This window comes from Poecilia formosa, unplaced genomic scaffold, assembly GCF_000485575.1.
Source record: "Poecilia formosa unplaced genomic scaffold, Poecilia_formosa-5.1.2 Scaffold125, whole genome shotgun sequence".
In the NCBI taxonomy this organism is placed as follows: domain Eukaryota; kingdom Metazoa; phylum Chordata; class Actinopteri; order Cyprinodontiformes; family Poeciliidae; genus Poecilia; species Poecilia formosa.
The window spans coordinates 91,213-116,001 of record NW_006800064.1 but is presented as its reverse complement, the minus strand read 5'-3'; the positions used below and the strand labels follow the sequence as shown (position 1 = coordinate 116,001).

Below are 24,789 nucleotides of genomic sequence, written 5' to 3'. Positions count from 1 at the left end.
AATGGATGGACCACTGCAGTAAAGCTCACACTGCCCTGCTGACTGCAGAAGGAGCAAATAAAGAATAAGCGACTAACGATAAGTGACAGAAATCCATATGAAGGAGTGGCTGACCTGTAACGTGATAGCGTTACAAAGGTTGAAATGAACAAATATGTGATTTACAAATAATTTTAACTCTTACACATTCATATTAGTTGATGGAACATTTTTTAATTGGTTAGATACCAAAATGCATGGATACGCCAAGAACGTCCCAGCATCCTCGTAACTGGCTTGCCACCCTATCACAGGATGTGAAAGGAAATTGTTTGATCATTTAAAAACATCTACATGAGCCCAGAATTTCAAATATCATCTGATAGGACAAAGCTGGTTGCTAAAACCCAGGTTACGATCCTGCCCTGATCATAGCTGGGCAGGCGACTGCATGGACGATATGAGAAATAAAGACGTTTGTGTGGAACCTTCCTCCACTCCTGGATTAATTTATTTGGTAATTTTTGCTGATTTTTTTTTTTTTTTTTACCATGACCTTCTGCTGCTTTTACCAAACTCTAACTCCATGAACTCTAACTCGGCAGCTGTGTAATGTGACACAGGTTGGCTCTGTAACTCTGGCCATGTTAATCACTCATAATTAAATATGCATCATGAAATGGGCTCTTGATGCAGGGAAAAGAGATGCAGAGTGGCTTTAACTGGAAAACAGCACAGCCTTTCAGACAGCTAAGTAGTCAGTCTGATAAAAGCCTGTAACAAAATAGTCAATGAAGCCAGTTTAATAGAGAAAGGTAGGCAATAAAGGCTACGTCAGAATATATGGAGGTGAAAGATGGAACGGACCAGCCATATACACACATTCATACACACACCAGCAGATACAGTGAGCGAGCTGTCAGGTTTGCGGGCTGAGTGGACTAAATTGTAATGCAGCAGAGCCAAAAGGAGGGAAGAGGGAAAAGAGGGGGGAAGAGGGGATTTACGGTGAGATGCAGTGTGGGCTGTGATTGATTAATGCATGTGGGGGCCGTTATTGAATTTACAGAGAAAATCTCCAGTGCCAAGACTCCAAACAGCCACCAGGGAATAGGGGCTATTTAGAGAACAAGTGCCATCTTCAATACATCAAGGCTGCAGACAGTAAGAAGATCAAGATCTCATAAAACTCTGTAACTCATAGACCTGTCACACATGACAGCCTGCCATTACTAAAAGGTACAAAGACCCCCAATGCACATTCAATATGCTCAAAAGTTCATTTCTGATTAAAATTTAAAAAAAAAAAAATTCTAGGATGTTCCTTAGTTGGATTAGTTGTGGAATATCTTCCATAGCCTGTTTTTTTTCCCCCTTCATAAGTGCTATTCAATAGAAGAAATTATCTAATTTACTGGTACAATTAATCAGTAATAAGCACCCTCATCCTCTTATTTTCAGATTTAACCCATGAAGACATAATAAAAATGATCTTGTCTTTACAAAGCTTGAAATCATTCAAGTCTGACCTCAAGTGTTTGTAAAGGCTAACAATTACATATCATCATATGTTAAAGCTGTGGGGCTGAAAGAGTATTCAACGGTTGTGTTTGGCCTAAGCCAAGACAGTAGAAGAATAAGTCATGACTAAATGAAATCTATCAGATCTACTGCACGCCGAGATTATTCCAGGACTGGACGTCCCAGCAAATTCCCCCAAAGGTCAGACTGTGAAATGCACCGTGCTGAGAAATTGCCACTGATACACCTACCAAAAAAAATAAAGAAAATCAAAGGAGACTCAGTTAGCATGATAATTGTTCAGAAGACAAAAATACTGAACTATTAATGGTTGTTTTAAAGATAAAACTATCTGCTATTCAACAAAGGCAGGCAGCATGACTTTGGCCTCCACTGCTGCATTCAAAAGAAACAAGATCTCAGATGAGATCAACGTAGAGATGGTTGGTCCTAATCTACAGGATCATGTTTGATGTAGCAAATCAGCACAAATACCTGATATCACTTGCCAAACAGAGATGTTGAATGGTAAAGATGCAGGCTACTTTCTCAATCGTGAGACCTGAGAGATGTCCAGTCAATGAATCAACCAAGAACTCCTGCACATACCAAAGTGTTTTTGAGAAACGCACCGATGAGCTGTAAAAATACCAGATTCTCTTTATATAAAGCTTTAGAGTTAAAACTCTGCCTCAGGAATCGAATCAGTAAGTTGTTCACCAGTTGAGGGTCTTTTAAGTTGAGTTTGGCAGTATAAATATACCTGAACCTTCAATGTGCTGCTTCATGAGAACAGAGAAGTGGAACCTGATGTTAAGATGCTACGAGTAAAATGATTTGAAAGCAGAAATGAGTGCGACGCGCCCTCTTCACACAAATGTAGTTACCATTGATGCGCTCTTACGGAGAGAGGCTTAAATCAACTGCATCACTGGAGCTCATCTGCAGGCATTAGAAAGCTGCGTGCAACACTTTCAAGACCTTTTAATTCTGCACTGAAATTAAGATTAGTGAAAACCGTAGACGGACCGTATTAGAGAGGAAATGTAAGTGAGGTAGCTTTTACTCTGACCAAGAGAGCTGAAAAGCTTTGTTCACAGGAATTGTAAGTGATTATGTTTTTTTATTTTTTTTTTATTTCTCATTTTGAGCTCTACATCAATAATTTGATCCAAATAGGCGGGTTATCTAATGCACCTGTACTAAGAAAGCATCTAGTAAGTTATTATGAAGTCACTAATGCTAGAATTTTCTTCAAATCACAAGGAATTGTGAGCAGCTACCATTTCACCTCAGGGCATGATGCCCGTCTTGCATTTCATGCATTAGAAAAGGAAGACAGCTTGAGTTTATTAGCCAAATTCTAGCTCCTCCATAGTGGTTTCCTATTTACATGTTTGTTTTGTTGGAGTGGATTTTGTGTCTTTCTTGATATTTAATCGGCAGCACCTGGTAAGGTTTGATTTAAACCATTTCAGAATCATCTAAAGACCAGGTCACTTTTACTTTTGTGTAAAATCCTAGAATTTGAAGATGTACTTAACTGGAAAAAAAAATGGAAGAAAAACCCGAGACAATTTCACAATTTGCAAAAGCTACTTTGTGTCCTTCAAATATATATTTCCATATCAAGAAACCAGGAAATAGATCAAACTGAAACGATCTAAAAAAACAGTGTCATAATGGCCTTGTTACACTGAAACGAGCAAATGTTCAACAGATAAGAGTTTTTTTATTTATTTATTTTTTTTACATACTGCTACAGTTTGTTTCATACCTCAGTGTTTAATTAGGTATAGTTTTCACATGGCCTGGCAAAGCCCTCAATAACTCCTCTCTGGGTGGTTTTCTTCTCATGGAAGAGACCAACAACGACAGCGTCATCTATACTGTAAAATGAGTGTTCTTGTGAACATGCTTGAGGGGCCCCACACACTGTTGATGCAGGCATTTTGTGATTTATTAGGATTAAACTTTCTCTTTCACTTTATCACACAAGGTGATTCAGCTGATGTACTGTTTGATGTTCATGCTGTGAATTATGGACAAATACTTGCAGTTTATGCTTCTCCCGAGTTGGTCGATCACACAGATGATGATCCAGGATTCCACATAAGTTTGATTTAAAACTATTGGAAACTTTTAGAAAGGTATTTTTAGTACATGATAGGAAACTTTAGAGGTCAATGGGAACTCTACACTATCCAGAGCAGCTGGATGTTGGCAGTCTTATGCAAGCTTCTAAAAAAATAATTAAACTTTAGGCAATAATTTAGGGCCGGCAGGTTTTTAAACTAGAAAGCACTGAATCCATGGAGTAGGCTGCAGCTTTTTGAATGCCTTCCAGATAATTATGGCTTTCATTTGCATAAACAGCTGTGCAAAGTATACTGAATGAATAAAGGAAAAGGGGAATGGGGGGACACCTAGATGAATTTGTGCATCGAAGATTTAAAAAAGAAAAACCCTTCCAGCTCTATTGAAAATATCAATTTCCTCAAAACAGAGCCAGGGTTGTGTTTCCATCAAGGTGTTTTTTTTTTATCCACCTCTCTATCCTTTGCAACATTTTCTATTATCTTTCTTTTATTGCTTTATAATCTGCCCCAGTATCTCACTCAACCCTTTATATTCTCCTTTCTTATTTTGTTCTCAATCAACTGCAGCTTCTCCTGCTTTTATTGCTTCCCTTCCCTGATGGGCTTCTTAGAGGGATTAGGAGAAGGACAGGATACAGTGTGTGTGTGATTGAGTCTACCTACTTCACTCCTGTCGGGTAGCTACTCACTGCTTACGAGCGTCCACCGTGAACAAAAGGTAAATGTTAATCCATCTCTGCAGTTGCACAGTGTCTTTGCATCCACTATTCACGGTTTGATTTACAGTAATTATAATCCCTTGCTCCTTGATCCAACTCGGAGCGCCTCGTTTCTATGGAGGCGGTGTGTGGATGAATGCCTTGACAGACTTTTTCCTGGTGGAAATCGGAAGGTCAGAAGGACAGTGTGGCAAAAGAAGAAGAATAAAATCACATAAAAAGTGAGACAGGCCACGACCTTGTTAAAAGAAATTCATGGGTAGAAGCAAAAATGGGTGTTACATTAAATCCGAACACCGAAAAGATGACGATTCACTCGGTGTTGAAGAGAAAGGGGTGAACGGTAGAGGAGAGGGAACGAAGAGTAAAATTAAATATGCTTTTCTTTTGTGTTACATGCCACAACTCTTGGATAGGAGAAATAAACACATCCATTGCTACCTGGCTCCACAATCCGCCCACAGTTTGTTAATCAAACAGATGCACCTGCCTGCAAGCAATGTTTGCCTTTAATCAGGAAAGCTTGTCTTCTCTAAAAAGAGGAGCTCAAAGGTAGAGGCATAATTCATTTGGTTGATGAGGCATTTTGCTGCTGATGCAAAAGTACAGGTTATTTCTGAAGGCTGGATTTAATAAATTTGTATGCAAAATTTGGAAAGCAAATAATATCTAGCAGACCGGTCACAACCATCAAACCTGAACTATAAAGGCAACACTTAAAATAAATGTATCAAATAAAAAAATGACAAAAAAGATCATTAAAATAAAATAAAATAAAATAAAAAGAAAACAAACACATCCAGTCATATTAGTTTTAAAAGTCTTTGTTGACATGACTTAAAGATTTCTTACAAATATTCTGGTTGTTCTGAAATAAGCAAGAGGATGTTACAAGGCTTATGGGAATGAGTAATTTTCTAAACTTTGAACATTTAATGACGCAATTTAATTTTATTTTCTGAAAAAAAGATTTTGGCTCAATTCAGAGGACAGGTAAAGACAGCTTTAATGAAAGAAGCAGGTAAGAAGTCAATCTTAATTATGGAAGATGCAGAGATCAACTCGGATGTCAAAAAGAACAATAAGTACTTCTCAACATCATTTCTAATCAGTGGTTCAATTTTTCCTGTTTTTGATTCTAAACTACAGTTTCAGAGCTGTCCACCAAAGCCTCGAGTGCCTCTGTGTTTGCAGTAGCCACGTAAATAAACATGTACAAAAAAAAGAATGATAAATAAAAAATTCAGACCCATCTTCAGCCATACAGGAGATGAGGTCCAACATAAATGAAGGCATCTGATTTTGCACCTAAGACACAGCTACTTGTCGAGTCTCTATTTAGAGGCCTCTGTCTCAGCATGAAGAATCTATAACTCATTTTGATTGTACCGGGGAGAATCAAATGGGAGGCATGTCAAGTTGTCTGCCCGTGTCTGTGACTCTTATTTCAGCTCTTTGTTCGTTGGTTTGTACGAAAGTCTTTCTTTATGGGGGATCATATCTAAAAATATTGTGTAATTAACAGTAAAGCAGAGGAAACAAGACAAAAAGAGCCACAACATTGATCATTTAATTTTTTTTTCTGATAAAGCCAATTTTTAAAAACAATTTAACAATTCTGATTCTTTTCACACAGAAAAAAATTAGAGCTCACCATTTCAGAAGATAAAGCTGATCTTTAAGCAATATGATTTAACCTTGGTCACTGAAGTAAAATGGTTCTCTAAGTGCTTCTTTCAAGAATAAGGTTAATGCATAAATATTGTTTCAAGTTTGGTGTGACAAATTCCCAGAGGGACAAGCAAAACATGGTCACTGATTTAGTGAAAAATGAGCAATCAAGCATTAAAGTCAACTGAAAGTCACAACTAAAGTGGGTAGATGTGACTTAAGAACAGTTTCACACCAGATTAAGACCTGTTAATCTCCACAACCTCCGCAGCCATTTGAATGAAGCTGGATCACTTAAAAATGGAAAAATGGATGATTAGAATCACAAACCCAATGTTTCTCACTGATCCCTGTAATCAGATAAACTAAGTCAAAACCCAGAAGTCATCTTTGACTGTGGGAATACATCTAGATTGTAACCTGAAAAATAAAACTTTTAGTTCAGCCACTGCATTCAGTTTGGAGGTGTGTGCACTACTGTACAAGTGGGAGCTCTATGATGCCGTGGACTATGATCTACACACAGGGATTGATCTGCACTGAGGGACACAGGCGTACCAGCTGCTCCAAGGACCCACATATGCAGCCTACAGGATAATGAGTCATCACTTTATCACTGAAGTTTTGCACATGCTCAGAAAAGTCGAGTAACTCGAGTTACATCACGCGTAATGGACAGCATGTTGATTTGGGCTTTTATTAGGAACAAATCAATGTTCTTATGTCCTGAAAAGCTGAACTTAATAAATAAACAGGGGTGTACTTTGTTTTCCATATAACTATACATTAAAAATGGGCTATCTGTGCTATAAATGTGATTTCAATGTTCTCAGAAAACCCTGAGAAGACTATCCTCATGGCATGGTATAAAGAAAAACTAAAGGGATTTTTTTTTTTTTTTTTTAGGAAATAAATTTTCGCAGATTCTGCAGAAAATTTCTTTAAAGAAATTGTCTTTATTAGGATATATTATTGGTGAACGACAACCTACACCAGCTCCATCAGCCTCCATCAGCGGTCTTTAGGAGGCCAAAAGTTTCGGTGCATATATCAGCAGTTGGATCCCTGCTTTGAATCCTGGCCAGTGGGGCTTTCATTCTGCTATTCTCCCCACATTTTACTCATATGTCCCTCTCCACAATCACTCTGTAATAATGGAGGGGGGAAATATGCCAAATAACAAAAACAGTGTTTTTGTGTCTGTGGCCATGACAACAAGGCAATTTAGTTCACCTCTCACAGCTTCCCGGCGGCTAATGGGAAGCTATAAGTGGCTCGACTGCTGCGGGCAAAAGCGCAATATGTGATTATCACAATGGCCTCCTGCAGATAGAAGATCTGGGGCCAGAGGCAAACGTGTTCGAAGAGAATAAAGAAAAATATACAACTAAAACATTTTGGACCGTTAAGAAAAATACAAAANATGAGCTGTAAAAATACCAGATTCTCTTTATATAAAGCTTTAGAGTTAAAACTCTGCCTCAGGAATCGAATCAGTAAGTTGTTCACCAGTTGAGGGTCTTTTAAGTTGAGTTTGGCAGTATAAATATACCTGAACCTTCAATGTGCTGCTTCATGAGAACAGAGAAGTGGAACCTGATGTTAAGATGCTACGAGTAAAATGATTTGAAAGCAGAAATGAGTGCGACGCGCCCTCTTCACACAAATGTAGTTACCATTGATGCGCTCTTACGGAGAGAGGCTTAAATCAACTGCATCACTGGAGCTCATCTGCAGGCATTAGAAAGCTGCGTGCAACACTTTCAAGACCTTTTAATTCTGCACTGAAATTAAGATTAGTGAAAACCGTAGACGGACCGTATTAGAGAGGAAATGTAAGTGAGGTAGCTTTTACTCTGACCAAGAGAGCTGAAAAGCTTTGTTCACAGGAATTGTAAGTGATTATGTTTTTTTATTTTTTTTTTATTTCTCATTTTGAGCTCTACATCAATAATTTGATCCAAATAGGCGGGTTATCTAATGCACCTGTACTAAGAAAGCATCTAGTAAGTTATTATGAAGTCACTAATGCTAGAATTTTCTTCAAATCACAAGGAATTGTGAGCAGCTACCATTTCACCTCAGGGCATGATGCCCGTCTTGCATTTCATGCATTAGAAAAGGAAGACAGCTTGAGTTTATTAGCCAAATTCTAGCTCCTCCATAGTGGTTTCCTATTTACATGTTTGTTTTGTTGGAGTGGATTTTGTGTCTTTCTTGATATTTAATCGGCAGCACCTGGTAAGGTTTGATTTAAACCATTTCAGAATCATCTAAAGACCAGGTCACTTTTACTTTTGTGTAAAATCCTAGAATTTGAAGATGTACTTAACTGGAAAAAAAAATGGAAGAAAAACCCGAGACAATTTCACAATTTGCAAAAGCTACTTTGTGTCCTTCAAATATATATTTCCATATCAAGAAACCAGGAAATAGATCAAACTGAAACGATCTAAAAAAACAGTGTCATAATGGCCTTGTTACACTGAAACGAGCAAATGTTCAACAGATAAGAGTTTTTTTATTTATTTATTTTTTTTACATACTGCTACAGTTTGTTTCATACCTCAGTGTTTAATTAGGTATAGTTTTCACATGGCCTGGCAAAGCCCTCAATAACTCCTCTCTGGGTGGTTTTCTTCTCATGGAAGAGACCAACAACGACAGTGTCATCTATACTGTAAAATGAGTGTTCTTGTGAACATGCTTGAGGGGCCCCACACACTGTTGATGCAGGCATTTTGTGATTTATTAGGATTAAACTTTCTCTTTCACTTTATCACACAAGGTGATTCAGCTGATGTACTGTTTGATGTTCATGCTGTGAATTATGGACAAATACTTGCAGTTTATGCTTCTCCCGAGTTGGTCGATCACACAGATGATGATCCAGGATTCCACATAAGTTTGATTTAAAACTATTGGAAACTTTTAGAAAGGTATTTTTAGTACATGATAGGAAACTTTAGAGGTCAATGGGAACTCTACACTATCCAGAGCAGCTGGATGTTGGCAGTCTTATGCCAGCTTCTAAAAAAAAAATAATTAAACTTAAAGCAATAATTTAGGGCCGGCAGGTTTTTAAACTAGAAAGCACTGAATCCATGGAGTAGGCTGCAGCTTTTTGAATGCCTTCCAGATAATTATGGCTTTCATTTGCATAAACAGCTGTGCAAAGTATACTGAATGAATAAAGGAAAAGGGGAATGGGGGGACACCTAGATGAATTTGTGCATCGAAGATTTAAAAAAGAAAAACCCTTCCAGCTCTATTGAAAATATCAATTTCCTCAAAACAGAGCCAGGGTTGTGTTTCCATCAAGGTGTTTTTTTTTTATCCACCTCTCTATCCTTTGCAACATTTTCTATTATCTTTCTTTTATTGCTTTATAATCTGCCCCAGTATCTCACTCAACCCTTTATATTCTCCTTTCTTATTTTGTTCTCAATCAACTGCAGCTTCTCCTGCTTTTATTGCTTCCCTTCCCTGATGGGCTTCTTAGAGGGATTAGGAGAAGGACAGGATACAGTGTGTGTGTGATTGAGTCTACCTACTTCACTCCTGTCGGGTAGCTACTCACTGCTTACGAGCGTCCACCGTGAACAAAAGGTAAATGTTAATCCATCTCTGCAGTTGCACAGTGTCTTTGCATCCACTATTCACGGTTTGATTTACAGTAATTATAATCCCTTGCTCCTTGATCCAACTCGGAGCGCCTCGTTTCTATGGAGGCGGTGTGTGGATGAATGCCTTGACAGACTTTTTCCTGGTGGAAATCGGAAGGTCAGAAGGACAGTGTGGCAAAAGAAGAAGAATAAAATCACATAAAAAGTGAGACAGGCCACGACCTTGTTAAAAGAAATTCATGGGTAGAAGCAAAAATGGGTGTTACATTAAATCCGAACACCGAAAAGATGACGATTCACTCGGTGTTGAAGAGAAAGGGGTGAACGGTAGAGGAGAGGGAACGAAGAGTAAAATTAAATATGCTTTTCTTTTGTGTTACATGCCACAACTCTTGGATAGGAGAAATAAACACATCCATTGCTACCTGGCTCCACAATCCGCCCACAGTTTGTTAATCAAACAGATGCACCTGCCTGCAAGCAATGTTTGCCTTTAATCAGGAAAGCTTGTCTTCTCTAAAAAGAGGAGCTCAAAGGTAGAGGCATAATTCATTTGGTTGATGAGGCATTTTGCTGCTGATGCAAAAGTACAGGTTATTTCTGAAGGCTGGATTTAATAAATTTGTATGCAAAATTTGGAAAGCAAATAATATCTAGCAGACCGGTCACAACCATCAAACCTGAACTATAAAGGCAACACTTAAAATAAATGTATCAAATAAAAAAATGACAAAAAAGATCATTAAAATAAAATAAAATAAAATAAAAAGAAAACAAACACATCCAGTCATATTAGTTTTAAAAGTCTTTGTTGACATGACTTAAAGATTTCTTACAAATATTCTGGTTGTTCTGAAATAAGCAAGAGGATGTTACAAGGCTTATGGGAATGAGTAATTTTCTAAACTTTGAACATTTAATGACGCAATTTAATTTTATTTTCTGAAAAAAAGATTTTGGCTCAATTCAGAGGACAGGTAAAGACAGCTTTAATGAAAGAAGCAGGTAAGAAGTCAATCTTAATTATGGAAGATGCAGAGATCAACTCGGATGTCAAAAAGAACAATAAGTACTTCTCAACATCATTTCTAATCAGTGGTTCAATTTTTCCTGTTTTTGATTCTAAACTACAGTTTCAGAGCTGTCCACCAAAGCCTCGAGTGCCTCTGTGTTTGCAGTAGCCACGTAAATAAACATGTACAAAAAAAAGAATGATAAATAAAAAATTCAGACCCATCTTCAGCCATACAGGAGATGAGGTCCAACATAAATGAAGGCATCTGATTTTGCACCTAAGACACAGCTACTTGTCGAGTCTCTATTTAGAGGCCTCTGTCTCAGCATGAAGAATCTATAACTCATTTTGATTGTACCGGGGAGAATCAAATGGGAGGCATGTCAGGTTGTCTGCCCGTGTCTGACTCTTATTTCAGCTCTTTGTTCGTTGGTTTGTACGAAAGTCTTTCTTTATGGGGGATCATATCTAAAAATATTGTGTAATTAACAGTAAAGCAGAGGAAACAAGACAAAAAGAGCCACAACATTGATCATTTAATTTTTTTTTCTGATAAAGCCAATTTTTAAAAACAATTTAACAATTCTGATTCTTTTCACACAGAAAAAAATTAGAGCTCACCATTTCAGAAGATAAAGCTGATCTTTAAGCAATATGATTTAACCTTGGTCACTGAAGTAAAATGGTTCTCTAAGTGCTTCTTTCAAGAATAAGGTTAATGCATAAATATTGTTTCAAGTTTGGTGTGACAAATTCCCAGAGGGACAAGCAAAACATGGTCACTGATTTAGTGAAAAATGAGCAATCAAGCATTAAAGTCAACTGAAAGTCACAACTAAAGTGGGTAAATGTGACTTAAGAACAGTTTCACACCAGATTAAGACCTGTTAATCTCCACAACCTCCGCAGCCATTTGAATGAAGCTGGATCACTTAAAAATGGAAAAATGGATGATTAGAATCACAAACACAATGTTTTTCACTGATCCCTGTAATCAGATAAACTAAGTCAAAACCCAGAAGTCATCTTTGACTGTGGGAATACATCTAGATTGTAACCTGAAAAATAAAACTTTTAGTTCAGCCACTGCATTCAGTTTGGAGGTGTGTGCACTACTGTACAAGTGGGAGCTCTATTTTGCCGTGGACTATGATCTACACACAGGGATTGATCTGCACTGAGGGACACAGGCGTACCGGCTGCTCCAAGGACCCACATATGCAGCCTACAGGATAATGAGTCATCACTTTATCACTGAAGTTTTGCACATGCTCAGAAAAGTCGAGTAACTCGAGTTACATCACGCGTAATGGACAGCATGTTGATTTGGGCTTTTATTAGGAACAAATCAATGTTCTTATGTCCTGAAAAGCTGAACTTAATAAATAAACAGGGGTGTACTTTGTTTTCCATATAACTATACATTAAAAATGGGCTATCTGTGCTATAAATGTGATTTCAATGTTCTCAGAAAACCCTGAGAAGACTATCCTCATGGCATGGTATAAACGACAACCTACACCAGCTCCATCAGCCTCCATCAGCGGTCTTTAGGAGGCCAAAAGTTTCGGTGCATATATCAGCAGTTGGATCCCTGCTTTGAATCCTGGCCAGTGGGGCTTTCATTCTGCTATTCTCCCCGCATTTTACTCATATGTCCCTCTCCACAATCACTCTGTAATAATGGAGGGGGGAAATATGCCAAATAACAAAAACAGTGTTTTTGTGTCTGTGGCCATGACAACAAGGCAATTTAGTCCACCTCTCACAGCTTCCCGGCGGCTAATGGGAAGCTATAAGTGGCTCGACTGCTGCGGGCAAAAGCGCAATATGTGATTATCACAATGGCCTCCTGCAGATAGAAGATCTGGGGCCAGAGGCAAACGTGTTCGAAGAGAATAAAGAAAAATATACAACTAAAACATTTTGGACCGTTAAGAAAAATACAAAAAAAAAAAAAAAAGTTTTTTATTAAGATTGAATGTGAAATGAGAATGTGTAAAACATCCAGACCAAATGCTCTTCAGATATACGCCTAGCTCATATAATAATCTTATTCGTGGCAAGTGCAAATAAGTTCATCCTTGTGCTGCAGTCAGGCTCGAGGATAGTGGATCTAATTTTACAAAACAAGGTACTGGCTGTGCTTGGCTTTAGGCTTTAACAGGTTCTGTATTTTGAGGTTTAAGAGGACAGATATTTTTGTTATCAATGTTTTTACCTGACTTCTTTATCTTAAGATTTTTTTTTCCTCTGCTTTTTCCAATGAACCACATTTCCTCTGTTAATCATTTCCAGAACAGTGAATATAATTAAACAAGAATCACGTAAAGTGCATCATGAATTCAATAATGAGTTTTGTGCATGTAAAAAAAACAATTTTCAGAGTATAGTAGGTAAGAGTGCTATGAAAACTGGTCTTTAAACTGGGAACAAATGAAAAAGATGCATTTGGTTAAAAATATGCTAGTATGTCAACTCCAGGTCAACACAGACACAGTAAGCACAAGGCTAGCCTCAAGACTTGAACAAACTATGGAAAGAAACTAAATAAAACCATCAGGAAATGGGAAACTCCTTGCAGAAACACAAACAGATACAAACCAAATCCATGGAGACCAAGACGACTTTAAAGTAATGCTAAACAAATTCAAGAAATGCCAACAGGAGCAAAAAAATGTCAACAGAATAAAAAAAGAGTAGCTAAAAGGATAGAAGAAAGTCCAATCTGCACAGCAAAGATTTGTCATTTGGTATAAATCTATTTGTGCATCTATACTGACAAAATAATACCTGGAGAAAATGAAATTAGCATCACCATGAGGCCAGAAGGAAGCATGAAGTGTTCTGTGTTTGACAGTGAAATTCTCCTGCATAAAACTCTCATCTCAATAACTTCAAAATAATTCTTGACAAATATGTTTCAAAAATGTCTATACTGGTTAACAATGTGTTAAATGTCAACAAATCGTTAGCAACAACATGAAGACGTCTTCCTGAAACACACAGAAAAATGTCTCTTTCTGTGATAACACCGTTTGACCACAAATATATTAATTAGTTGGTACAGAAAAAAATAATATGAACCAAAACCGTTCAATGCAGTCAGTGTTGTGAATCCAGTGTGAAATCAAAAATTCTTTATGTGTAAAAAGTGTGCAATAAATTGCATTACCCTGTCATTTTTTACTTGAGGCCATGCATTGTTTGTTGTGAAAATTATGATGCACAAAAACAAACGTACACACACTTCTGCAGGGAAATTATCAAATGGAAAACCAATGTTGGTTAAAGCAGTCAGGAATTTTATAGCCGTTTAAGCAAATGCTATTTATTCTTTTCTTTTACACTGCATTATTTTGAATACAAATGAAACAATTATTAGTTATTCAAGGAAAATCAGAGCACTTTATGAGACATATGCAACAAATCTCCGTCACTGTTTGCTTGCCTTCATGTGTACACACTAAACAAACTTACTGTGTTGAAGAAAAGTTCAAACTAAAAACTAAAATTAACACAGTGTCTTTGGAAGGATCACATAAATCATGCTGAGACTCTGCAGTAAGTGACATTTTGCATTTAAGTACATCAACATTTGGACATATTTAACATTGAAATTAATCTGGCTTTTTTAATCACCTGGTTAAAAAGCCACAAACAGGTTGTGGCTTAATTAAAAAAAAAAGAAGTAATTACCACGAATCACTGTTATTTTTAGAGCTTTCTTCAATGAAACATAATTCAGTTTGTATGTAACCACTATGGTTAATTTCTAAAATGAAAAGGAGGGATTGGTTTGTTTCAACCTGCTCTAATTTCACTCTGTCTGGTGCAGCCACAGCACTTTGCTGTTAGTTTGTGTAATGATGCAACAAAACAGTGATTATCTTCTCCCAGTTTAATAAAGATGATTATAGATTACAGGCCTGCATGACTGATTACTGCACTCCAAACAGTCAGAGCCGAAAACAGTGGTTGTTGGTAATGACGGACGTTAAAGGTGCTGGCCGACAAAACGAACAAACGTTTTTAAATCGGTGAACCCGATGCCCAGCTTGTGAACGTCTCTGTTTCCTGTTTGACATTTCTAAGACATCAAAATGAACAAAGCTTCACATTTGTCTCCCTTGGGTTTTATTGGTGGATCCTCTAAGAATGTAATTATCCTGACTCACTGAGAAAAGTGTCTCAATGATTCATCTGTTGCTCTGCAAAAAGTGCTTTTTTAACCAGAGTTTGCAAGATCACCGAGCTTGTCTTATAAAGATAAGCAGATCATTTGCAAGTATTTAAAATATGCGACAAATCTCCTTCAGCGTTTGCTCCACTCGGATGTCAGATGCATCCGAGCTGTTCCTGCTTTTCTCCTATTTTTAATTGTTTTTTTTAGTAAGCAAATCAACTGAAAACAATACATTTTAAACTTATAGTCACAACAGTATTTATAACTCAAACTTTTTCCACATATTTTTGCATTAGAACCTCAAACTCTAATGCATTATTCTGTAATATTATGTGACACTGGCATATAGTAGAAGAAGAGGACCTCTTTATGGGTTTTAAACATCGCTTTAAGATAAGAGACTTTCTTACTTGGTTCTTATAAATTACTAAAGCCAAGAAAACAATTTCAGACCACATATGTTCCCAGGGAAATAAAGGAGAACCCATCCATGATGCACTCGCTGAGATCGCCGTTAGTTCAGCGCCCTACAGGAGGCAGTAAGCGATGCTGGACCGGAGGCTGCGTGCGGCGCAGGATGTATTCATTCAATGTTTGGCTTACTTACTGCGCTCGGGGTGCCATCTGTATCTGTTAGCCTCTGGTGCAGATCAAACGAGACTGTCTGTAAGCAGAAACACAACAACAACAAGAGCAGCAACACGTCAATCAACAGGGGCAACTACAGCAGCAGCAGCTAAAAGCACAACAAGAGGTGTCGGTGCACAGGATGAGAGCAGAAGCAGGCACAACAGAGGGAGACAACGTTTTTAGATTTTTTTTTTTTTTTTTCCAAGAAAGGTGGATGCAGCAAAACATGACAAGAAATTTACTTCTAAAATTGGAATTTTTATACAAAATGTTTTGGAAAGGTTAACGATTTAAGGCCTGAATAAAACAACCGTGCTAACGACTGAGACGACAGCAGAGCCAGGTGGTCTGACGGCACAATGACTGTGTGCAAAGACGACAAAAAAAGAAAAAACAAATTGATCTCCACGACTCTCCTCCGCTTTGACGCTCAGTGACTCAAAAGTTACATAAACCAGTTTGAGCCAGTAAGGTTGCCATTACTAAGGTGACAGATGAAAAATGTAGTTTGGGCAGGGCTCCTCAAAGGGTGACTGATTTTTACCCAACACAGGAGGTAAAGGTAAAGAAATGGGGTCTGGTGCTCAAAACACACACACACACACACACACACACACACACACACAGTTAAGAGATTATGAAGTCAGGCTTAATGTGACAGCCCGGTCACAGCTGGACTCAAATAGAAAGTGCTTTGTGCTGGTGGTTGTTCAGCGCATAAAAGATTAGCCTCACCTTTAAACAGAATATGTTGCATGTGAGGAACATTGAAAATAGCTCAGACTGTCCAGTGGGGTGCACAGATCCCACAGTGACTCTGTATTTGAACCAATGGGTGCGTCAGACGACCCACACAACATGGAGTCAACCAGCAGCATCATGCCTGCCTACTTTGAGGATCCTCTTGTGCCTATTCCAGATGTTTCACTTTCTTACAGATTGATTTTTCTCATTGCACAAAGTTGAGCTTTCTTTATTGGGAACTTATCAGGGAAGCATGCACACAGCTTTTTCTTTTGTTGGAAATAAATTGCTTCTCAGTGTTCAGCCTATTGTATCCTTTCATACATGCTTCACTAAACCCCTGTAAAACCAAGGCTCTGTTGCTGCTACAAAAACCCCCCAAAAAACCAAACATTTTCCTGTTTGCACCACCCGGAGAGCAATAAATAATAATAGTTTGCAAACTGAGAACACGGAAGACAGCTGGAGAATCTGAGAGCGACACCCAGCAACAGAGGCAGCATGAATTTACCTTTTTAGCAGGTAACCGGATTTCCAGCGTGTTATCAGAGCAGCGGTGCCAATGCAGGGCACTATTTTCATCCTGCCAGATATAACGTCACTCAGTGTGTGGCTGGGTGATTATTCATTCGGTAAACAATTCGTGATTCGCTCTGACACAGTGTGATATTATCATTTCCTCTTCCAGACACCTGCACAGTGTCAATACGAAGATCCGAGCTGGAAGCAGTTGCATGAGCAGCAGGACAAAGACACTTTTATGATGCCTTTGTGAAACCTTACTTTACTCTCACATCCTTTCTGCAGCACTTTTCTCTCTGTAAATATAATCCAACAGATGTGTGTTTTGTCTCAGATCTCTTATTGTAAAAGCACAATGTCAAACAATGAAGGTTTGGTGAAAGACTGATATACCTGTACAATTTATACTGCCGTCGACATTGGAACCGAGTCAGCGTTTCTCCTTTAATGACATTTCCATTATAATTTTAATTAATTTTATGTGACTTAGTTATCAGTTACTATGAAATGTGCTAGTTGATCAATTTTGAAGCAAGTGTTTGAATTTAATCCTCACTAATGTGTTTACTTCATTTTGAGAGTAGAGCACAAACACAAATAAAATAGTTTATTTTGCTGTATGCGTGTTAAAAAATAAAAAATAAAATAAAAACAGACCCTAACTGAGTTTAATCAACTGTAAAAATAACTTTTTCTTCAAGCCACAGTCACTTCAAACACAACCAGGTAGGAGTAATGGGCTCTCTGGAGCCTTGGGGGCCACAAGTGATTAAAGAACATCTCTTTAAAGGTGTTTCAATCCCTGCTGCCAAAATTGAGGTCACTGGACTGCGGGAAATTGTTTTATTTAAACCCGAGTCATTTGTTGTACGAAATCACAGTTGGGCTTAAGGCTGAAGGCTCATTCTAACAAGGGAGTGAGAAAACATGTTCTCTTCCTCTTCCAGATCTTCATCCCCATGCTCCCCCTGGGCAGCATAATGTGTTTTGTTATTCTTTGCTCTTTCTGTCGTAGCTGCTTCCTTTTGCGAAGCGAGCCGAGTGCGCTGAGGATCCATTAGGCTTAAAAGGCTCAGTACTGAAAAAAAGAGAAGGGGATGAAGGATGTAAGGGTGGACAATGATGAAGATGAGTTGGTGTCCTGAATTGTGGACGTGTCTCAGGAAAAAGACGAAAGGGAAATAGTTAAGTACATTTCTTTTTTTGGAACTCCTCCTCCCCTCATCTTTCCCTCTTAATACAAAAAAAAATAATCATAATTTATTCACCCACTCATTAACCATCTCCACACCTTCTCTCTTCTCATCCTGATCTGCTTTCTTCTGTATGCGGCCAGGGTGCTCCAATTTTGCTTTGATAATTTTTGTGCAAATAAAACTCAAAGTGCAGAAGCTTGGCAAGCGCATGAGTTTAATAAGGCGTTGCAGTGTTTAAAAGAAATATGCAACATTACAATTTAGTCTCATTAGAGCTGAAATAACAATTAACCAAATTTACTTAATTTACTCTGAATGAGCAGCAGAAATGTTATGGCTACACACAAACCCCTCTAGAAGTGAAATATGGATGTAAACAATTAATCTTACAGCTCATGAAACAATGTCGTTGGATGGACTGAACTATTAATGTTACAGTGGAGCTGGACTAAAGTGCTTAACAAGCACACAAGATGCAATTACAAATGTGTGCAAAAAAAATGAACATTGAAAACAAAGGAACTCAACAGACTGACTTGATAAAAATGGGTCTTTAAAGTTTCTTAAAGTGATTCATTTTCTGAACTCGTCTAACATGGAATGATAGATTGATCCAGAAAATAGAAGTCGCTTCTGCAAGTAAGATGCTATCAAATGATGAAAGAGAATCAATTTGTCCACTTGACTGTCCAGTGAATTTGTGTTCTGCATGATTTCAATTGTTTTGTTGTAAGGCATTATTATAAAGTCATTATAGAGGTGAAGCTTTCCGTACAGCTTCACCTTGAATCAGATTCACTTTGATTTGATTTTTGATAGCCGTGCCCAAATTACGGTTATTTAAACTTAGGTAAGACGCATGGTGCTCTGAGCATCATTCAGCTCAAAGCAGCACTGCCTCGCTCTGAAGTTCTGCATTTCATTGGAACAAAAGGTTTGCGCTGATGTGTGGTGTCCACTGCATCCTATTGCAACCAAGACAGGCACCACAATGTTCAGCAACAGCAATGACGTGTCGTGTTTTGTTAATATTGTGGAGAGCTACTTTATAATGTAGATAAGGATGTCACTAATGCATCTCTTCATCTTTATGCTGATGACATAGTCGTCTTTCATAATGCAAACACATCTGCCCTGGGATTTGATGATCTTGAGCCTGCTGAGTGAACAATAGGGACTTTTTGTACCTATTGTTCACCCAGCTATTGTCTTTTCTTTATTAGTGAAATATTTCTTTATGTTTAGCTTCATCACAGCATCTAGTCTCCATCGACATCACACGGCAACTCTAAGATGAATAAGTAAAGATACTGTATTTACTACAAAATAAGGCCTTTAACAGTAACATATCAAACAGAACATCAAAGCAAAAGAGAAAATTGCTGCATTGGACACAACTATTTCATATTATGCGAAAAAAAACAAACATACATATTGCAACAAAACCTTTAGGTAAAAATGTATAAAACTGAAACATTAAAACACAGTTGTGAAAATATTAATTTTACCACATAGAACAGGTGTCAGTCATCTTAATAATTGTAGTTGTTAATTATCTGTTGAAAAACAACATCTTGACAAAATTAAAGCAAAAATACTGGAGTTAGATCATGTGTCTGACGAGCCTCATGTAAAGCTATTTATCCAGCTTGTAGTGTTACTTGCAGTCGCCACATATTCTTTAAAGCATTTGGTTACAGTTTTAATCAGTCGCAGTTTTTGAAATGAGTCATGTGGGTAGTTGCTCTTATAAATATCTGTCCGTCGAGCCTGAAAAATGTTTTCTGAGACATGATTTGTAGAGGACTGCACTGCATTTTAGCCTGCTTCATAATCTATATGATTTTCTGCATTTTTGATTGCAGAAGGAGGGGCTCATACAAGGCACCATTCAAACAAGTAAGGGCCTCGTTTCTAATGCATCCTCTGTCAGCTTGAAGTGTCGGTACTGCACAAACATGCCTGAAACGCGAAATAAACATGCATAACAATAAATAGATTTAAGCCCATGAAGCTACTGCTTCATGTGGTCTGTAGCCACTTTTAATGTATGCACATTCCTGAATTTATTATTGGAGATCATTAGTATGATACCCAGTCTCTCATAATCGTAGCAAAATGACAAACATTCACACGGTCAGCAGAAATGCTTCTAAATCTTTGCAGCTCAAGGCAAAGGCTGGAGGCCAGATTGCCATATGGGCATGAGTAATGTTTTATGCACACAAATAAGTTCAACTTGACAAATGGATAGTGTTTTATTGCGACAACTGTATAGTCATGGCCAAAACTTCTTTTGCTGATACGTTGTTTTGCCAACTTTGTGAATTGATTGGAAGGACATTAATTCATTGAAAAGAGCCTTTTATTTAAGCTTAGTTTAAAGCTAAAAACATGTCTATATTTGCAGGTTAAGCTGTGAAAGTTCTGTTCTAAAAAGTCATATCAGTCAAATTATACCAAACTAAATTAGAACGCTATTAAAGTAATGCACTTAAAAGCTCTGTGTTCTTGTGTTTGCAATCAGCACCTCCAACGAAAAGCATGCAGCATTTATCACAAAATGACCTGGCATGCAGCAAGCTGCAGCTAAGTAGATTGCAACTGAAAAACAGCTGCATCATAAAGAACCATGTAGTTAAAGACTCTGCTGGAGAAGACGTTTCTGGATATCAACAACGGTCCAGCAAGCTCCAGAAATACGACTATGGATTCCTCATTCTCCTCCTGATAAATACACAAAATCGCATTGCAACAAAGTCAAAGCTTAAGTGAGCCTAAGTGCATCTGAAGTCCCACAGAGACGAAAACCTTTGGACGACAGGCACAGCAAAGAAGCCACTTCAGTTCTGCCCAAGAAAGTCATCAAGGACAAACTAAAAAGCTCTCTGGTCGAGGCAGAGTATTTAAAAAAAACCCTCATGTTTGCTGAGGTCTTGTCTGACAATGGTCCAGTTAAGAGCCCTGTAGAGAACAACAGGGTCGACATGCTGAAGTGGTGCATTCAGTGAGACACTGGCCTTCATCAAGGGAAAATTGGAGGGATGGATGAAGCCAATTTCTTCCCAGTTACCAGTAAGTTGAGATATTTGAACAAGATAAAAAAGCAAAACAATATTTTTTTGCATATTAAGCTACAGAAACTTAATTTCCTATAGAAATTAAGTTTTCATATAGAAAATACTTTGTCTAGGGAGCAAAAAGCTAGGAGGAGTCCAACCAGCTGCAGAGGAAATGTTTTTGGCTACAACCATCTAGGCTGTGGTTTCTTCCAGTTCTGCTAAAGAACACAAACAACCCAACAGAACAGGTTCTTCCAACAGTTCGGTGACGATCTGTGTATTTTCCATTATAATGTCAAAAGTGAAACATAATAACTTGGCTCAATTATAATTTCACTAGAAGTTCAAACTTCTAGTGAAGAGATCTGGAGAGCTTCGTGACCACAGATTCAAATCTGTGGTCACGAAACTCTCCAGATCTCTGAGAAAACAACAACAAAAAAAAACTTTTATTGAAAAAACAGATAAAGAAACAAATCAACAAACACAAAATTGGTTCATCTTCAGTCTGGATTTGGTCTGGAAGATGATTACTCAGTGTCACAAATTAAACAAAAGACGAATCAACACTTGAAATATCTACATGACTTCACATAAATTTGGTAGATTTGGTGAGTCTTGAAACCCCATAAAATAATTCGTAGCTCTCAATGCGTAGTGCATCTGGTGCTGCACCAAGATCAGCAGAACATAACAACCATGACTGCAAATCCAAAAGACTTTAGTTTGATCTGTGTGATTAATCTGAGCCCAAAGTTCAACATATTCCCTAGAATGAATAAGTGTCCTTTTTAAAACTGAGTTTTATTTGAAGCAAAAAATAAAAATAATAAAAAATCATTAGAGCCTTAAGTTTACAAATATATTTTAGAATAAATAATGCTTTATCAATTTAGGAGTGGGGTGGGTGGGGTTCTGCAAATTCATCCAGGCCATCAATACAAATTGTTGCTATCAATCTAGAAGACAAACCAATTTGTAACAGTTGTATTTGTTACCTTATTCTCGAGGCGTCCAATCAGCTCCGCCAGGCGATTGATCTGAGCCTCCAGACCTTCTTTTCTCACCTCTACAGCTCCTACAACAAACACAAGACACACGAAAACCCATCAAAATCCATTGGAATGCAAAACACATTAACTCACAAAACATGGTTCTGGTTTGTGATCAGATCTAATGTTGCTGGGTTAGATTTATTCAAATAAATGCAGTCACTTGCTGCTGCAATATTAATGTCCTCTCCTCCAGTGAATAAACATCTAATCCATCAATATGTTAATTTAGACTCTTTCTTTAGCCATAACATCCTACGAGATAAACGATTTAAATGATACAGTGAAGGTGCTGGGAATAGTGATACAGTTGAGGTCAGAAGTTTAAATAAACTCATTTCATGTTCTGGCCAGCTATTGCAACTGTTGTTTCTCTGAGGTGTGATGATGAGAATGCCTTCCTTCAGATCATCCTTTTGTGACGACTCGTGATCAACTCAAAGGTCCAGACACAAAAAGGCTGGTTTAAGTCATCGGAACCAGCCTAACCCGCCTCAGTAGGTATTCACAAACCCCTAACCAAATATGTTACAAAGAATAATTTCACTGAATGATGAAACAGAGTGAAGCCAACATTCAGCATTTGTAGCATCAGGTGAATGCTACAAAAACTCTTCCTATGATTCTGCTATAGCTTTCCCATTAACGCTGGATGCAAGTCCAACGTTATTTTGACGTTGGACTTGCATCGTGTGGAAAGGCAAAATGAATTATAATGGTTTTGCCTAGATTCCCTGCTTACTGCAACATTATGACCTATAAAGAGCTAATATTTATGCAATCTCAAATCCTCAAATACTTAAATTATTTGTTTGTTAGCAGTATGGGTGTCAAGTAGAAACTGTTAAATGCGACAAAGTGACACACAAGACACTGCAAGTTGTTTAGACTCTAAAGAGGGCAGAAAAAAATAAATTCAACAACCAATGGTTGAATGCCTAGGGGTACGTTGAGCGACATCGCAATCACATCACATCACACCCCATCAACTGGGAAATGATAAATGTACTGCAGACGATGCACAGCTGACGCACCGTCGTAAGATCTGAAGAAATAAAAAAAGCTGGGAGGAAGAAAGACACCGAGTTTGTGTCAAAATTCAGAAAAGGGAAATAAAATGCCAATTATTCAGCTATATCGGGAGAAACTCGGCTGATTCAATGACGGGTCCTATGAGGTGAATTTTTTTTAATTGGCTCTTATTCCACTGTGGTTTTTAAGATTTTGAATTACACGAGGATCTTCCTAATTAGTTGTCTTTCAATTAATATTTAACACTCCGCCATCATTTCATAATTTTTGTTAATGATTTTTTATTATCTTGTCAGTCTGCATAATTGGCAGCAAAAAGAACAGATTAACAGGGATAGATTTTTACGCAACCTTTTGATGACTAAACGAGTTCTTATAGCCTCCTCTGATCCGAGGAGACCAGGAGAAAATATTATAGGACATTATCAAAATCCGTATATTTTGTTAAAATATGAAGACAGTTGAAACATCACAACGGTTACAATATCAGGTTACTGGCGATTTCATGTTGGCCTTGCTGACCAGTTTATGGTCTTGGAGAAGAAAACGGTTTTTCTGTCACTGTTAACCAATACTTTCTATAACAACAGCTTAATATCTTCAATGTGCCCATGGGATTCGTCTAATGCTGTGGAATCGTTTGTAGCTTTGCCTTCAGTGATCGAACAAAAAGATCCTTGTTGCAGCAGAATCTCCGAGAATTATGGCTTTAGCTAGAGAAAACAAATTTTACATCAACATAACTTTACTTGTCTTATTGTGGTTTTTATGACGTAAAGCACTTTAACTGCCTTGTTGTTGAAATGTGCCTTGCAAAGAAACTACATGAACGATTTAGAAACCTGCAACCAAAGTGTGCAGTCATAAGTTTACATTAAATTCTCCTGTAATGCAGAAAAGTGCACCAAAGATTTTTGCAGCTAAAACGATGTTTAAGGTTAGTGGTTGCAGTGAAGAAGATTTTAGGACATGCAAGCCACTGGAGTTGTTCTTCTTGAGGAGGGAGATAGGTAATGTTTCTGGCCATGAATGCAGAGTGAACACCGCCCTGACTTTTGAATGTCAGTTCAACAATCTGATATTTGAAATTCAGTTTGAAATTCATGAGTAATTTCAAACTGGCTCAGTTTGAAATGCTGTAAAATACTGCAGTGAAATTAACTTTTTTGTTAATTTCTGAGTTGGATCATCTGAGACATCTAGAAAATACTGTTTTGTTTTTTTTCTGGAGGAGGCGCAAGCTTCATGGAAGCACAGCTGAAGCTTCCTGATTCAATTCATGTTAAGTGTTGCTTCTAATCCAAAGGACTGGGATTGCTGGTAATTCTGCACAAGATCACTGACATGACAGGGAAATCAAGCACAGTCTGGTGTATCTGTGTATTTTGTAGCATAGCAGAGTCAAACCTTTGGCCATGACCTTCCAGTTCCTTGCACTACATTTACTTTCTTTTGTAATTATTTTGTAAGTCTGAAGTGATAAGTCAGGGTTGTTCTTGCTACATAATGAATGCAATATTTTAAATATTGCCAAGACTCAAAAACTGTCTTTTAGGAGAGCCAGGCCATTTTACAATGATTCCAGCATGTAGAAGAGTTTCGATTTCAGCCAGAGGTGTTTCATGTTCAGTGTTTGAAGAAATTATGAAAACATAATTTTCTTTTCGCCCCAATTTCAGAACACCACCTCTCCAACTAGCTCGTGCTACTTCCCTCTCCTCTCAAAGACTAATTT

The 24,789-nt window shown here is 37.8% G+C and overlaps 1 protein-coding gene across 2 annotated transcripts in view; it reads right to left on the bottom strand.

Moving 5' to 3' along the window:
* The window catches only part of necab2 (N-terminal EF-hand calcium binding protein 2), a 117,628-nt gene that overhangs the window by 21,386 nt on the left and 71,453 nt on the right, over nucleotides 1–24,789 (bottom strand). The window contains exons 8-9 of one of the 2 annotated variants that reach the window (XM_007561316.2): nucleotides 21,969–22,048; nucleotides 15,424–15,480 (exon numbers count right to left, since the gene is read on the bottom strand). In XM_007561316.2, coding sequence (XP_007561378.1) covers nucleotides 15,424–15,480; nucleotides 21,969–22,048 — 137 coding nt within the window. The remainder of the gene's footprint in view (nucleotides 1–15,423; nucleotides 15,481–21,968; nucleotides 22,049–24,789) is intronic. The other variant, XM_016676048.1, reaches the window with a different exon arrangement.